At 43.8% G+C, this 17,933-nt stretch overlaps 1 protein-coding gene across 1 annotated transcript in view; it reads left to right on the plus strand.

Annotated features, from left to right (window-relative positions):
* LOC144752094 (nicotinamide N-methyltransferase-like) overlaps positions 1-7,709 on the plus strand; it is a 65,589-nt gene extending 57,880 nt beyond the window's left edge. The window contains exon 3 of the mRNA XM_078640041.1: positions 7,125-7,709. Coding sequence (XP_078496167.1) covers positions 7,125-7,578 — 454 coding nt within the window. The 3' untranslated portion in view covers positions 7,579-7,709. The remainder of the gene's footprint in view (positions 1-7,124) is intronic.
* Positions 7,710-17,933: the final 10,224 nt, after the last annotated feature.

The following is a 17,933-nucleotide window of genomic DNA, read 5'->3' on the forward strand; positions in this document are numbered from 1 at the left end:
CTGAGGTCTGCTCTGCTGCTGTTGGTTTCTTCCTCATTTTTTGTGCTCACTGCCCTCTTTTCTTCTGTATGCCTGTGCCCGTTTGGCCCCATGCTCTGCTGCTGTTTCTTTCCTCCCTGGTTTGTGCCCCTGTCCATCCTTCTTCTGTGCCCATTTTGCCCCGTGCCCCCTCACCTTTTCCCCCGCCTTCCCTCTCCTTGCCGTTTTCTTCCCACCACTGCGTCCCTGTGGCCCCAACCTCCTGCCCCCATTGGCCGCCCCGCTGACACCTCCCAGCTGCTCCTCCCTTCCTCTGACCCTCATATGGAGGCCGCGCCAAACACAAGCCCGTCTGTGCCCATCCGCGCCTGGACCGTGCCCAGAGCCACAATCCCTGGACCCCACGCCCCCCGAAACGCCAGACTGCGCTATGACTCCTACACCCTCCACGCACTCAATACCGGACGAGACCACCCCTGCTACCGGGCCACCCGGAAGTGCACCCAAGGGCCCTTTGCCTGCCTGAACTGCAGATTCACCATCATCCAGCCCACCAAACCACCAACAAAAGATTCCAACCACCTCCGCTACATCCTCCTCAACACCCGCTCAGCTCGCAAGCACGCCATCGAACTCTGGGACCTCCTAGACTCTACCGCCCCCAACGTGGCCTACCTGACGGAGACCTGGCTCAACGCCACCTCGCCACAGACATCGCTGTAGCCATCCCACAGGGCTACAAGATCACCCACAGAGACCGCACCAACAGAGTTGGAGGGGGAATCGCCATCATCCGCAAGGACACCCTCAGAGTCTCGACCAACACCGACAACACCGTCACCGCTGCCGAGCACATGCACTTCCAGATCCACACCGACCCCAACACGACCCTCCGAGGAACACTCGTCTACAGTCAACCCGGACCAAGACCTCGTCAGCACCTATGCCCTTGCTTCCTCGGACTACATCCTCCTCGGGGACCTGAACTTCCACCTCGAGAACAACAACAACGCCAACTCCATCGCCCTGATCGCCAACCTCGCCAACCTCAGACTCAAACAGCTCGTGACGACACACACCCATGCTGCCGGACACACGCTGGAGCCCATCATCTCCATAAGCCCCCACGTCTCCTTTAACTACACCACCGAACCCCACTGGATCAACCACAGATGCGTCCACCACACACCACCGCACTCAATAGCTGCCACACCGCTGCTGGGGCAAGGTCACCAAGGACCAACTGACCACCACCCTCGCCATGAGACCACCCGCCGACCCCACCGACCCCAACATCGCCGCGACCAACCTCAAACAGTAGATCAATGACTGCGCCATAACCCTCGCTCCTCTCAAGACCTCCACAACCAAACACACCAACAAAAAAGCCGCCTGGTTCACCGAAGACCTCCGGATCTCCAAGCGCACTTGTCGGAAGCTGGAGAAGAAATGGCTCCACGACCAAACACCAGACAGCCACACAGCCCACAACAGCGCCACCCGCAGACACCACCACCTCATCAGGACCGCCAAGAGGACCGCCTTCAAGGACCGCCTAGACAACAACGCACAAAACACCAAAGAGCTCTTCAGCATCGTGAAAGAACTCTCCAACCCCAGTTCCAACACCAACGACATCCCACCTTCACAAGACCTTTGCGACTCCCTGGCCACCTTCTTTTACCACAAGATCACCGACATCCATGACAGCTTCAACTCCGAGACCCCCGCACCCACCACCGAGTCCACCACCCCAGCGACCACTACCCGCACCAGCTGCCTGACCGCCTGGACCAACGTCAGTGACGAAAACATCAGCAAAACCTTGAACTCCATCCACTCCGGATCCCCATCTGACCGCTGCCATCACCATGTCTTCAACAAAGCCAGCACAACCATCGCGCCCCACCTCCGGAAAACAATCAACAGCAACCCAACCTTCCCGGAAAGCTGTAAGCACGCCGAGATCAACGCCCTTCTTCCGGCCCACCTCCCTTCTTCCCTTTCCTGGTAAAAGTGACAGAGAAGATTGTCAACAAACAGCTAACCCGCTACCTCGAAGACAACAATATCCTGGACCCTTCCCAATCCAGATTCCGTAGCAACCACAGAACCGAGACCGCCCTCATCGCCGCCACTGACGACATCAGGATCCTGATGGATAAAGGAGAAACAGCCGCCCTCATCCTCCTGGACCTATCAGCTGCCTTTGACACAGTCTGCCACCGCACCCTATCAGCACGCCTCCCACCCTTCCGCTCAAAAACAACCGAGATCATCTGCGGTGTCCCACAGGGATACTCCCTCAGCCCGACGCTGTTCAATATCTACATGGCACCGCTCGCCCACGTTGTACGACAACATAACCTCAACATCATCTCCTACGCCGACGACACCCAGCTGATCATATCCCTCACCGAAGACCCCCACACCACCAAAGCCAACCTCCACAGAGGAATGAAGGTCGTAGCCGACTGGATGAAGGACAGCAGACTGCAGCTAAATTCCGGACCCACCCTATCAGCCTGGGATGACTCTTGGTGGCCCACATCGCTAGGCACAGCCACGGAACCCACAGACCACGCAGCCAACCTGATGGTCATCCTCGACTCCACCCTCTCGATGACCAGGCAAGTCAATGCCATCTCCGCATCCTGCTTCAACACCCTCCGAATCCTCTGCAGGATCTTCAAGTGGATCCCTCCCGACACGAGAAAAACCGTCACCCAGGCCCTCATCACCAGCAGACTAGACTATGGGAACGCCCTCTACTCAGGAACAACAACCAAGCTCCTGAGACGACTACAACGAATCAAGAACACCTCAGCATGTCTGATCATCGACGTCCCCCAATACAGCCACATCACACCCCACCTGAGACGCCTGCACTGGCTCCCCGTCAACAAGAGGATCACCTTCAAACTCCTCATCCACGCACACAAAGCACTACACAACACCGGACCTACATACCCCAACAACAGACTCAGCTTTCACATCCCCACCCGAAGCCTCCGCTTAGCCACCCTCGCCGTTGCCACAGTCCCTCGTATCCAAAAAACCAGCGCCGGCGGCAGATCCTTCTCCTACCTCGCTGCCAAGACCTGGAACGCTCTCCCTACCAGCCTACGACAGACTCAGGACCTGCTGGCCTTCAGAAGACTTCTCAAGACCTGGCTCTTCGATCAGTAGCACCCCCCCCCCAGCGCCATGGGTATGTAGCGAGCTTTAGAAATGCAGTGATTGATTGATTGATTGATTGAAAGCTCCTGGGCCAAGGTCGGCAACCTGGGAAGGCTCCTGAGATCAACGCTGGCTACAGCGACCCAGGCACACAGCACCCAGCCTGAGGCCTAGCTCTGTGGAGTGCTCTGTATACTACTAACACAATAGTCAAACAGGTACCGACAGTGGAACTGTTTCTTGGTCTCACAATGGATGATGTTAGAACTGCATCTGAGAGTGGAGATGAAGGTACTCCCTTTGACCAGGTGCAACCAACTGTAGGTCCCAACAGTAGAACGGTGTCTTGATCCCACAATGGACAATGTTAGAATTGCATCTGAGAGTGGAGATGAAGGTACTCCCTTCGATCTGGTTCAACCAACTCTAGGTCCCAACAGTGGAACGGTGTCTTGATCCCACAATGGATGATGTCCGATATTACCTGCTGCTTGGTTTTCACACAACTCCCTCCGTTGAGGTGCATCACACTCTGTGCTTCAGTAGCTAACTCCTACACATGGTTATTGGGCTTGATTGACTGTAGTTGTTGGACTACACCATGGTACAGCAGGTCCAAACAGTAAAACAGGGTCTTGATTCTATGATTGAGGATGTCAGAAGTTAAAGTCAGTGATGATTTCTGTGTACCCCCTTCGTGCAACCAACTCAGTGCTTCCGAATCCAACGACACGTGGCTGTGAGGCATGAATGACCACTGCCTCTGGCCTACACTGCGCTCAGCAGGGCTAGAAATTCAGATTGAGTGGTGATTGTTTAATTACAGAATCCAGCGGGCAACTAACTACAACGTCTATTGAAATATACACAATATCCTTTTAGTATACTTGATTGAAGAACTTTTTTTATATGAGTTATCGGTTCACTACAATGACCAAAATCTTCTTGGTAGTGGAAAAGAACACTGAATAGAAGTTTCACTGTGGACAGCAGAGTTCCCAATTTGAATTGTTTTGATTTATTTATTGCAGAGTTTTTTGTAAATTCTGTTGTATTTTGTGAAGAGTAAGTGAGAAAAAGTATTCATGGATGTCTGAGCTGACTACTACCTTCAATTTACACTGCAGACAGCAGTGTTACAATTCAGATCGAGTCACTATTGTAGATGACGCAGTCATGTAGGCAAAAGACATTGCTCCAGTGTTCTCTGTCCGCACCATGCATAAGCATCATTGCATGCTCCGCACATGCTTTTTGTTGCTTCGTGTATTACAAACTGGGCAGCTCAAGTTAACACCACGTGGCTGTGGGCCCTTGCTGACCGCTCTCTCTGGCCTGCACTACAGACAGCAGTATTCACAATTCAGATTGAGTCGCTATTGCAGATGATGCAGCCCTGTAGGCAACAGCCAATGCTCCTAGTACGTCCCACCTGCAGCACGCATCATCGATGGCTGTGTACATGCTGAATGCTTTTGATGTGGCTGTCTGAGTGCACTAGAACTGATGGACCATTTATGATACAATTTTTTGGTGTATTTTTTCAGATCTACTGCCTGTATCCCAGTATACCACAAGTTATGGTTCTTTTACAATAAAATATTTTGTGTATTATTTCACATCTCTTGTCCGTACCTTACTGCAGCACTAACTATTGACCCTTTTATTATTTAATATCTGTGTTTGATCCAATGATTAATGTTGTAGTTGATGCTAGCAGTAACCATTCCCTGAGGGCTGGTTTACACTCATCCCACACGCATGCAGCACAGACGTCATGCAATATGTGACCCTGGTAATAAAAAGGAGTCAAGCGCACATGCCCGTACCCACTTCCACTATCTAACTGTGTTCGTGTGTTCATTATCTATGCATGATATTGCCCCAGGGCCGTACCACATTACATTGTGCTGTGGACAGTGTATGCAACCATGTTACCTCTGACAGTGGGGAAAACTTTGGTTATGTAACTTTTAGGTGCACGACTATCACACGGGAAATGCTTCTTTACAGATCATGAATATTGATGAAGATGATGGTTGCATGTTGTGTGTACATAGCAAAACGTTTTCAAAAAAACTCTCTAAGCAGAAGAGGTGTGTCTCATCAAATGCTCTAGAGAGAATGACTAAAATGGGTGTCGTTCTCCAACTGCTACAATGGCAAATGTTACGAACTAATCAAATGCTTTTTTTAAGGTCACATGGCAATCGGGCACCCAGCGCGCAAGGAGACAGACCCCAACATGATTTTGAGAAAATGCATTTACCATAATATACGTTTATTACAGTTAGAAATATATAAATGTTTACAATATTTTAAATTATCGTTTGCTCTAATATACACTTTAAAGTTATTTAGATATAGTTTTGAGACATGAAGAAAGTAGCACACTGTCAGCGTTTAGGAAAAAATGTCTTAAAAGAAAGACAAAACTGATTTCAACTGCATTAAGAGCGTGTTTACAGCAATCAACAAATGGTTGACCGGCCGAGTTAAAGAGTGCGTCGTACTGTGCTATGAAGCCCCGCTTGGTGGAGTCGATGCTACATAAGATATTACATGAATAATTATGAGGGGGTTGTTGAGTTAGTTATTCTGTTCAGAGGTGGGGTCTGTCCTTTAACTGAAGACCCAATAAAAGATGACAGCTAACACTTGTTTGAAGAGGCTACTCCTTTCACTGGACCTATTTAACTCTCTTATGAGAAGAGCCGGGCCACGCTGTCACCAAACCCCTCCAGCCACCTTTTCAGATCTCTTATCCAACATCAGCGGCCTCTGCCCATGCGACAGACATTAAACCTCTGTTTGCACAGTCGGGCAGAGTGTCCGGTGTCAAAGAATGGCTGGTTATACAGGGGCTCGTTCACAGGGCCTTGGCAGCCGCTTTGAAGAGAAGTGAGGCAAACGCGCCTGTATACTGGCCAAGATACCAAACATTGATTTGCATATGGCTGAGTTAAAAAACAATGGATTTAGGCCCAGATCTCTGTACTGGGGTGAATGTATGAAATGATGTAGAAAACGTGTCTGGCGTGGCTACATCGCCTGATGAAATCGTGGTTGTCTTTGCCTGAATGTTGCTGCCATCATTATAGAATCAAAGAATCATACGCAACAGTGGCGTCTCTCTACTTTGGGTGCTAACCTTTGATTGGAGGCTGAGCCCAGCCACGAGAGACGCCCACCACGAGGAAGCAGGCCTGTGCTGGAGCTAGAGTGGTTTTAGCAGCACAACTGGAGTCTGCGTTCGAGGTGCCAGCTGTTATGTACGGCAGACAAAGCAATGAGATATTCATCCTCCCACTAGGGTAACAAACCTTTTAATGATTTTTACATCAAACGCCCTCACAGTAGGTCTATCAAAGTTTGACCAGCACTACTTGGACCAGAAGGCCATGCGATTGGCCCTGCCCACTGGGGCAGGTTTCGTGGAATAAATGTGTGCAAGAAGTGCGTGTTGGTGTTTAAGACTGATGCCATTGAAGAAGGGAATGCGGTTGCCGAAACGCGCCTGGCAAAGCTACATCGCCTGATGAAATTGTGGTTTGTCTTTGCCTGAATGTTGCTGCCATCATTAAAGAATCGAAGAATCATTCGCAACAGTGATATATATTACAATGTCATACATTCACCCTAGTACAGAGATCTAGGCCTAAATCCATCGTTTTTTTGCTCCCCATGCCATTCCAGTTTGAACTCATCCTAGCACAAGTTTCTGGGTATCACCTCTCATCAGTCAGGCCAGCTTGAATCCAGTGGCACAGGGAACCCAGGACCCACGTTTGGACATACATGGCACACTTAGGATGAAAAAGTAAAAGTAATATATATTCCCTTTGCAAACTGATTGTTTATATTCATACAAAAAAGTTTCGAAAAGCATTCCATAACTTGTAAGAAAATATATGTTTTAATCAATAATAACATTTTATTTCAAATGTTTCTATATTTTCTTTCAGGGACGCATGGCCTGAGAAGCAAAATAGGTTACGAAGAATAATCAAGCATGTTGTTAAATATGATGCCAGCATATGTAACCCCTTGTCTCCCACCATCCTGCCTCAGGCTGACTGTCTGATTTTGTCTCATTGTTTGGAGACCCACATGACAGATAAAGAAGGGTTCTGCAGTGCTTTAAATAATGTCTCATCAATGTTAAGGAATGGAGGCCATTTAATCCTGACAGCATGCCTCGAAGCCACTGTTTACATGAATGGGAGCTTTACGTTTCCCCATCTATGTATGGATGAGAGATTTATAAGGAAAGCACTAAGTGAGGCTGACTATGTCATCAAGGAGCTGCAGGTGTTTCCTAGGACAGTTAATCAATTGTATGATGTGATAGATTACAGTAGTGTAATACTTGTTCATGCTTGTAAAGAAATACTTGTTTCATGTACATATGAATCCTAATTGATAGATATAACATCTACAGAGAGGAAAGGAATAGTTTGTCCCTGTCCTGCATCAAACTTCTTCTGTTTACTTCTTTGTTGGCCCCATCGCTGCTGACACCAGTGGTGCTCTGCTCTGTGCCTCTCCTCACTGCTTGACAACTTGCCTTTGATTTTGCTGCGACCACTTTGCCTTAGCTCTGGGAGGTTCTGATTTACTTAATATCCAATTGTCCTTTACTCCAAGTCAAATGGATTGTGTCTCAGTCAAAACTTTGCATTTGAATCTGTGTGCACCTGGGAAGAACATTTAAATCTTACAATAAAATTATAATCTTTTTTCTAAAATAATTTGAAGCATGTCTGTTTTTTTCTGCAATGTTCTAACTCCCTGTGTATCCATGAATACCCATAAATAGATGGATCAGGTATATAGTGCCTATTAATCCACGGAGAATAGGATAGCCCTCTTTCCACTACCTACATATTCCCAATGTGCATGTTATAATATGTAAATACAGCTTTAAAATGTACTAGTGAAATGTATGATAATATTAGTTCTAATGATATATTGTGGTACTTTGCAGTGATGCAGTGGAACCACCCAGTTCTGCAGACTCATTTTAGGTCTACATTGTTTTTTAATAAATATTTTAAAGAACGTCTAGCAATGGAATTACCACAACAGTCAGGAAAGTCCTTCCCACTCTAGTCCGTCCGCTCACCCTTCTCTTTCTTTAAACGCCCACCCTTTTTACCCACATGACCCACCATCGCCACCCTACACCTGTTTAGTGCCTGTAGTCATCTATGAGCCACATCTGTTCAGCAATGTTTTGCCATCTAACAATGGCCAATGTATTGGCCATCTAAGATGGCGGACTTCTATCTTGGCATTTTTTCATCTCTCCTCCATGATGGAAGTTTCAATCCGCTCATCATGTTCTTTGAGGTTTTAGCGCCTAAATTATACAAGCAAAGGAAAAACTCCATCGCCTTGACAGACATTTTATCCTCTGACCAGCCTGTCTTCTACATTCCCAGCGTGCAATTGCCAGCCATTGGACAATACTCATTCAACAGTTATCTGTCCTTGAGATCCTGGCAGGAGTGTAGTAATGGAGGGATTACCTTGCAGTCACACTATAAAGCACATATCTTTTCTTACATTGGACGTTTACCTTTCTCATTTGTAGCTGCAAGGATGTATTTGTTGCCTTGCCCTTCTTCTTTATTATTTTTTTGGGGTTACCTCAACTAATCTTGATATTTGTAAGACTATATTTTTGTCTGCCCCATGTCTGGAAAAAGGAACTCCTGATTTTCACATACATAATTAACTGCTATGCTGAGGAATTAATTAGAATAGAGCTACAGTTGTTGGTGCCCTTGTACAACTATTACCCAGAAAAGACAAATGTTAGAGACAGTTGTTGCAAGAGTGAATGCTGTATCTGACAACAGGCACTCACAGGAGGAAGTGTTGGGATGATCTCTAAGGGAGAGTGCACTCACTCCTTGGACACAAAAACCCACCTGGAGTCCCTCAGACAGGTGGATCTTTTCTCACTCTCACAACTATTGCCCTGGTTTTGCAGGAATCCCTGGTGGATTTGAGATTGGTAAGTAAAATGACTATATGCAATTGAACTACTGTGACCTCATATATTTGTACTTCTACAAATATACGTAGTTTCCATGTTTTTATTTTTCTCAAATGCATTTTAACCTAAAGAAATACATACTTTTATTTTAATAGTGAATTGTAATATTATTATCAATATTGCTTGTTACTCTGTATCATCTCTTCCATCTCACTATGCATACTCATGTATACTTGCTTTACACTGCTAACAAGTACCATATTGTTTTTGTAATTCCCAGCATCTTCATTATTCTTAACATAACACACATTGTATATTACTTTTTATGGTTTAGTTTAAAAACTAGAGCACTTATTCCGGAGATATAATAATATGTAATGTAATATCAAACACTGCTCCCTATATGTCATTACTGTCTCTTACTTATGTTCCACAACTACTTCAACAGTATTAGTGGTCACTAAACACATTTCCCATAATGCACCATGCTAGGTAAAGTCCATGTATGCTGTTTTAAAACAGCATCATGCTAAATGTTCCACTAATAACAGCTCCAGATATGTGCTGTGCTTATCTATAAACCTATACTGAAAGATGAGTTAGTTTAGCCTGTTGTCTCTGACTCTCAATTTTAGTTATATGCAATCAGTGCTCCTTGGTGTTTATAGGTTAATACACTTTCTGATAAAATCTCAGATTGTTGCTAGCCTTTCAATATAATGTTTGAAGTCATACAAATAATAAGACAATATAGAGTAATATTGTAATGGCAAATATACATGTTAAATCACTCTTAACAGGCTGAAGCACAGCACTGTTGTTAAAATATTAATAGCTACCTCTGTGACCTTATAATTATGCAATCACTTCAATGTTACCTGCATTCACAATTCACATTCTAATTGACAATTTATTAACATCAGTTATTTTGTACTAGTAATTAATACTACAGACAATGCATTTTGAAATGGAAATGGTTCTGTGTAGTCCACATACATCTGCCATTTTGCAACTATGTTAAATATACACAATCTTATGTGAAACCAACAGCATAACCTAGATATCCAACATATTGATTTAAAAGAAGGATTAATGTGTCACTCAAAGTATACAGCTGACTTTGTGTTGGACGTTAGTGAAGACACATAGGTAAAATAATGAATCCAATGTACTCACATTCAATACTTCTAAACACGTTGTTTAATGACTTTCTAGTTTAAAGTCATATCTATTCTTTTCATCTTACTTCATGGTATTTATATAATGTTTGTGTTGGAGGACCTCATGTCAGTCACACTAAAGAAGGGTTTATCTAAGGTGGAAAATATGTTTTTTGTATTTCTTCATTAGGAACATATAAAGGAGTTTGTAATATCACTGGAGATACTATAGCATTCAGAAGTAAGGGTCAGATGGATAAATGTTCTTGAATCAATCAATATTCAAGAAGTGATAGTACTTCTTCTTCTTTACATTGCACGAATCAGCCATAATTGAAGGTCAAAAATCTGCTCAAAATACCCCAACTTCTGCACAATCCTTCAGTGGAGACACAACTCCTGCAGGTCTGGATCATTATGAGGAGCAGTCTGGTGTGTCAGGCGTGTCAGGGCAGGTTGAGAGACTGAGCCCACTTATCCTTTAACTCCCACAACTAGTAAAAAGTACCTGCTTCCTCTCTACATATTATAACTGTCTCTGCTCCCTGTAGTGAAAAATCATGAACCAGGACCCACTGTTACGGTACACACTGTTCAATGTCCACAGGGCCTTGTGAGAAGGGTAAGCCAATATTGAGACAGCTGAGTGTAGCCACTGATGCCCATAGTTTGTATAAAACTGTGGGACACAATATCATGGATCAGTCTCCAGACATGAAGTCCAGGTGGACCAGGTAATAGGGCTCTTCAAACAAACAAGCAGCCGCTTGGGGAGCAAAACTACTAGTTGCATAGGAAGTGCAATGACATTATGGAGAGGCAGATTTCTATCTTGTTCTTCCTTTATGGGCTGGTGCAGGATGGGTTTGAGGGCATACAACTCGCTATTAGAGATTAATCCACCACTTTCTATAGATCTTGCACATGAGCCATCACTCCTCCAGGCTCTTCCATGGACAGGGAGGCCCTGAAACCCCTGGGGACACCTGTCATCACCTAAAACTTTAAAACTGTGGATTCATCAATCTTCCTCAGCAGGGGTCATATGGCTGTATCAGTGGGAAAGATTCCACCAAACTACCACCAAGAAGAGCTTGTCTTCAGTGAGGCACTAGCATTAACTCTTGTAGCAAATGTATTCCACACAATTGCCAAAGGGTGAAAAGATCGATTGGAAAGATTAACTCCAAACCATTGTGTCTTTACCCTGTTAATTTAAATCTATCATACTGGTTAATTCAGTGTCTGAAAATATGTTTGTTAATTCATTTTAATTGTTTCTGTATAGTTATTATTAACATTATAGTTGACTTTTTTGAACAATGGAATCTATTGTTTAATATAATTCATAGTTCATTTAGAGGTTTATCCTGAGTTGGTATTAACAGGTTGAAGTAAAGAATGATTTTTGAAAAAACAATATCAGATCATGTAACCATTTACAACACTATTACACAACATATATAAGTGGTTATATATGCCTGTAAATTTGGCAATGCAAAATGGATATCCCTATATTTAGGTAATATTTCTAAACAAGTTAATATTAGTGAATGAGATAATGAATGAGTGCATTTATGGGTCAGTGAGTAAGTGTATGTATGTGTGAGTGAGTGCATGAGTGGTGAATAGGTGAATCATTGGGTCAGTGAGTGTTGCATGTGTGCATAAGAGAATGCTTAAGTGTATGTATGGGTAAGTGTCCGGACTGGCCCTGTACCTGATAAGTGAGTACATGTAGAGGTGAGAGAGTGAGTGCATGACTGATTTATTTAATTGAGAAGTTTTATATAGCGCTAGCTAGACCCGGAGGTATCAGAACACTTTACATAAGGATTTGGGAAGTTACATGGTTACAAACAGTAACTGGAGCAATGCAATACATTCTCAAAAAAGACAAACAAACAGAAATGTTACATAGGTGCATGATACAAGATGAATGTGGCATGGGAGGAAGAGGGGTGAGGTAAGGGATCAGAGGTAGGGGTATGGTAGGGGTAGAGGTATCAAAGGAAGGTGTACTGATGTATAGGCGAGTGAATCAGTGCTGTGTGGATGATTGATTAAGTGCAAGAGTGCATGTATGGGTGATTGAATAGTTTCTAGCAACTATAGAACATGACAACCCTAACTCCTAAGGTATCTTTGTACAGTACAGATATTTTTGATCAGTTACTTGTGCTGACTTCGGAGATATACACAGAATAAACAGTGGAGGCATTTTCAATAAGTATTTATTGATCCAGTGTCAATCTAGTATAACATATGTGTGCTACAACAACCATGGGACAGAAACAGATACATGTGGTTATAAGCACCAGTAGAGTTAAGAATACGTAGAATTCTACCATTGTGCTATAACAATGAATATATGCAGGCATATAGATACATGACAGTAATAATGGCTACTCCTACAATGCAAACCCTAACTAGATGCACCTAAGTGTACCTAGCATGTATCTAGGTGGATAGCCAAGAATCCCCTTAGGATAGAGTTAACCCCATTACCTGATGTGGGAGAGTGAAGGATCCCATCTTGATTTCAAGAAGGATGCCCTACGAGGGATGTAAGACCGCTGTGTGCTGGAGTGTCTGCATGCAGGAACCTCAGTGTCTCCTGTGAGCTTGTCAGCATGGAAGGCCTTTTCTCCTCTGGTTTTCCCAGCAAAGATGTAGTGCTTATATACTCAAAAGGTACCCTCAGGGCCTCTACCTAGAAGTATACCATGGGCATGTCGATCAAGAATGACGATAGACATGACCCTTATACAGAGTTAATATGCAGAAGATGGTAATCCTGCTGTGATACTGAGAATCCTCATGCATAATTAATGTGAGGAGACCACATGACATTTATGCAGCACCTAACTAAGTAAAAGGTCATCTCCAAACCTGTTATGTAAAACAATGGTAGGACGAATATGGATAAAAGTTCTTGTAACTACCTAGGCCTATAATGGGGTACATTGGGTTTCATAACACATGAGTGCAAATGTATGCGAGTGAGTGAGTGCACAGGTGGTACATGGGTACTTTAGTGAATGAGTAGTGTATAAGTAAGTGACTAGGTGCATGATTGGTTATATGGGTGAGTAAGTGGCTGTACGTGTGAGTGTGTGTCTGTGTTGGCAGCTGTATGGGTGAGTGAGTGGGTATGTCAATGCCTGTATGGATGAGTGAGTGGCTCTGTGAGTGGCCATATCGCCCGGATATGAAATTGCCTTAACAAAATTTAAAAAACAAGGGTCATTTGGTGAAACAGGAACAAGTTGATTTAATTAAATGCAGCAGCCAAAAGTGTATCCACATCTTAAGAAAGTGTTTTGCTATACAAAGTCTTGGCTGACAATATCTACATCTTGTGAGGTACAATGAACTATTTATGCATTCTTGAAAAGGCATCTTAGTCATAAATAAACACGTTTGAGCATTTGATAAGTACACAGATGGCTCTTAATCTTGGGAAGAGCTAGTGTGTGCCAGCATGAATGTATCCAGACATCTGGTGTGTGTGATCATATGATCACTACTTGTGGTGGGTATGTTGTTTTGTATCTACGTTTGTCATCTAGCTTTGTTGGTATTTTTGGAGAACAAGCCTTTGGCCAAACATGTTTTATTGGGGTCAAGTTCCTCAGACCTGTTTGTGGTGCAACTATGTACCTGCCACATGGCATGGGTAGGGGTCAGAGATCCTGTCTGAACACGTATCTCTGACTCAGGGTTGATGGGTATGCCAACTTTGTTGAGTTTGGAAGCAATCATATGACTTCTTTAGAACTTCTACAATTAATGTGGCAATCATTGATATCAATTTTCTGACATTTTCAACATTGTGCGTACAGTTGTCATAGCGTACATCAACATTGTCTTTACCTATATTGATATTGATTTGCATTCCTAGATCATGACATATATAGAAAAGTGCCTCTTTTGACATGTTTAGCCCCCTATTTTTGCTTGATTCCTGATGTGATTTCAAACTATAAGTGCAAGATCTCTTTCCCAAAATTGTACGATGATTGGCACAACTTCAGCCACCCTGTAAATCCCTAGAAAATTGTACCTAGGGCATGGGTACTGAAGAGGGCCCAATGGGGCTGCAGCACAAATTGTGCTACCCATGTGACCCTTCACCAAGACCATGCAAACCGCCACTGCAGGCCGTGTTTCTTGATGCAGAGAAAACCGAAGAGTCGACATGCAAAAAGCCCAGTATGCCATGCCCTCACACATTGCATGATACATGGGTACGTCGTCCATACAGCAGACCTTTACACCCCAAAGGCAGGGTTTACTATATTCCATTTGTGTAAATATCAGCATGAGCAGATATGACCCTGCAATATCTGAGTCATTCTTGGATATTGTGAGTGTACACGCAAGCCTTAAAGACTACATGGGCTGGATACTTGTCAGTTCAAGTTGTCCAGCTTTGTGATGGCTTCACTGTACCCTAAAATGTTTGGTATCAAACATCTTGTCTTAATAAATCCTCATTGACGAAAGTGTGGGATTTATTGAAAAAATACACACAGGAGACCCTTTAGAGGGTCTCCTGAAAACCTGTCAAGCACTGGGGTGGTCTCTGACTGGTCATTGTCAACCTGCCACCACCCGACGTGTTTCAGATCCCATGGGGTTAGAGCTTGCACTCTCATAGGCTAGACACAAATCTGCTCTGGGTGGAGTTGCTTCACACCACCTGGTGGCATTGCAGAATGGGGCGCTTCAAAGGCGTCGTCACCTTCGAAGTTCAGCCCAGGCTCCTCCAGATAGTGGGTGATGCCAACCCCCCCTGTCCCGTTCCACATTTGATCTTCTGATGAACTGGTGTTGGTTTAAACTGATAGTACACTGAAAACAAGTTTATGTTAAGAAAGTGATTTTGACTAAAGCAGGATGTTATCCAGATAACTAACCTCAAATTGATTGGGAACATTGGCAAATATGTAACCTATAAACCACTGAATGATCTCTAGCAAATTACAAAACCCAAAGGGCATATCACATTACTATTAGTGATCAAATGAAGTTTGAAAGTTTGTCTTCAATTCACCATGAGGCTTGATTTGCAGAAGATTAAAACTCCATGAAGACTTACCTTTCTGAATAATGTGCCACTACTTACCAATTCAGCGATGACTTTAGTGTGCAGTAGAGGGCAGCAATCCTTGATAGTAATTTCTTTAAGTACTTGATAGTCCATACTTGGTTGGATACCTGAGATTTTTAGGGAACAAAGAAAAAAAGATACACCAGCAAGAGTAAAAAATGTGTTTATTAGCCCATTTACCAGGGTGTCCTGTAAATAGCTCTTCATGGTTTCTTTTTTGGACTAGGTTTTGCCAAAGGTATAGTGGAACCAGGTTCATTTGGAATTGCACAGTCATAATCGAGGCAGCAGACTCGGGGATAGCAAAGAAGGGAGGGTAACGCCCTGGGCAGGACACAAAGCTCACAACTACTTTGAATCTTTTCTCATTTCATAGTTTTGAGACCTGTAACTATCAGATGTAAAACATGACTGAGAAGACTGATGTGATTATGGGAAATTGTGACCATCAAAAGTCTCAGAGATTGAGTTGTGCCCTCACTGACTGAACCAAGAGAAGGTGATATACCATCAACATTCTGTACATGTTCAGGTTCCTTCTTGGGCATCTTTGGAATCTGTTTGTTCACTATTGGCTACAGGTTCCATCACAGCAGGAACATGGAAATCGACCTTCTCTTTAGTGTGAATAATAACTCATAGGAGAAAAAGATGGCATCCCTCTCTGTCGGACTGGAACCAAGGGCCCATTGTTGAACCAATCTGTACAGGCTTTTTTTGAGAAATTGGATCTTACTAAATATTTTTGAAAACAGAAAGTTTAAAAACCATATCTTCTCTTCTCACCTCTTCTTTCAATCAGGCGATGTTCAATTAAGAACACCATCTCATCACCAATCGTTTGCATGGTATTTAGGGGCATGCACATTTTCCAATGGTATACTCCTGGGAGGACCTTGAGATCCTCCTCATAGAAAAAACTGGTGTCTCCTAGATTTCAAAGGTCCAGATGGGGTGGCCGCTCTTTCTCTGTAACACCCACCAAGCTTTATTTCCAATGCAGACTCCTGACCGGTTTAAAACAAAAATTGAAAACATGGTTATTTTCATCTTAGATGGATGCAGGTATGTTTCCCTCCTCCTTTGTCTGCCCAGCACCTTGGCACCTTTGGGTATACGCACGCTTTATAAGTATTATCCTATACTAATTAAGTCAAGAAGAGTAGTAGGCCTGGTATAACATGGGAGGTAGTCCTTGATTTCTTCCTTCAAACCCCATTCGCTAAAAGATTTTTTCAGTTATTTCAACCCCGGTGATGTCAGCGGCCAACTTATGAAAACAGGTATCTCAAGGAAAAACATCATAAATCCCTTGTTAGAAACCATTCATGCTCCTTTGGCATAAAAAAATCAGGTTAAAGTCAGTAAAACACCCTCTTGATTCTTAATTGGGATATAGGGTTAATGGATACAAAAATGAATATACATATACATTATGTTAGATTTCATTTCATAGGTGTTACCTCATGATTCTTATCAAATCTATGAGATGTGGATGATAAGTAGTGAAATATGGATTTTGATTATGAGAAGTTATACCTGGATTTAATGTGATTATGAATTTTGTGCATATTGGAAGCTCTACACCATCTAATGTACTGTTTGGTGCTTGACAGCTCCCACGCTCCACTCTCAGGGGCGCAGGCCCATAGGAAAGTGGCAGGGTTGTGCGAGTGGATGGCCCACTGGGAACTACAGGACATTTTGAGGCGCCAACACATGTGGGACAGGGAATAATCCTTCTATTCCCACATACACCAACTCCATACGAGACTAGATGCATTCTGGTGCTCCCCAGGCATCAGCGGTTCCATTATACACACAAAATATCTTGGACAGACATTCTCAAACCATGGTCCTCTATTACTGTTGTATCAACCCTGTGGGCAATACCCACATGGAGTCCTAATCCCCTGTTGTTGGAATACACACCTATTGCGGAATCCCTACAATCCTTTGTAGAAACGTACGATAACACATGCTTGGTGTCTTCAGCACTGGTGGAGTTAGAGGCATTCAAGGCAGAAGTGAGGGGGCATTGTATGGGACAAACAACTGGAATACAGAGGGAATTATACCAGGAGAGCGTGACCATAGAAGGGGAACTGAACACGCTATGCAACATGCAGGGAATGGGGGTACAGGCACATGCATGGCTTCTGGACACACAGAAACAATATAATGAGTCCCTCAAGAGACTTTGATCTCATGACTATAGGGAATATATGGACAGAGTGCAGAATGAATAGGGAAAGGTCGGTCTCCTACTGGCATGGCTAATCAGGCCAGAGGCCCAAGGATCCTCAATTACTCGCATTAAGGCTTCTATAAACACAACTGAATTTGACCTGAATAGGATTAACAGCCTCCTTCAGAGGTATTATGAACAGCTATACACCTACCCAGGTTTTGTGCTTTCCTGGCCCCGCTGTGCCTTCACACTGTAGATGACCCAATTGGCTTCATCACTACACCAGAGTCCTGAGTACCATTG

The sequence above is a fragment of the Lissotriton helveticus genome, chromosome 4_2 (genome assembly GCF_964261635.1).
Source record: "Lissotriton helveticus chromosome 4_2, aLisHel1.1, whole genome shotgun sequence".
Classification (NCBI taxonomy): domain Eukaryota; kingdom Metazoa; phylum Chordata; class Amphibia; order Caudata; family Salamandridae; genus Lissotriton; species Lissotriton helveticus.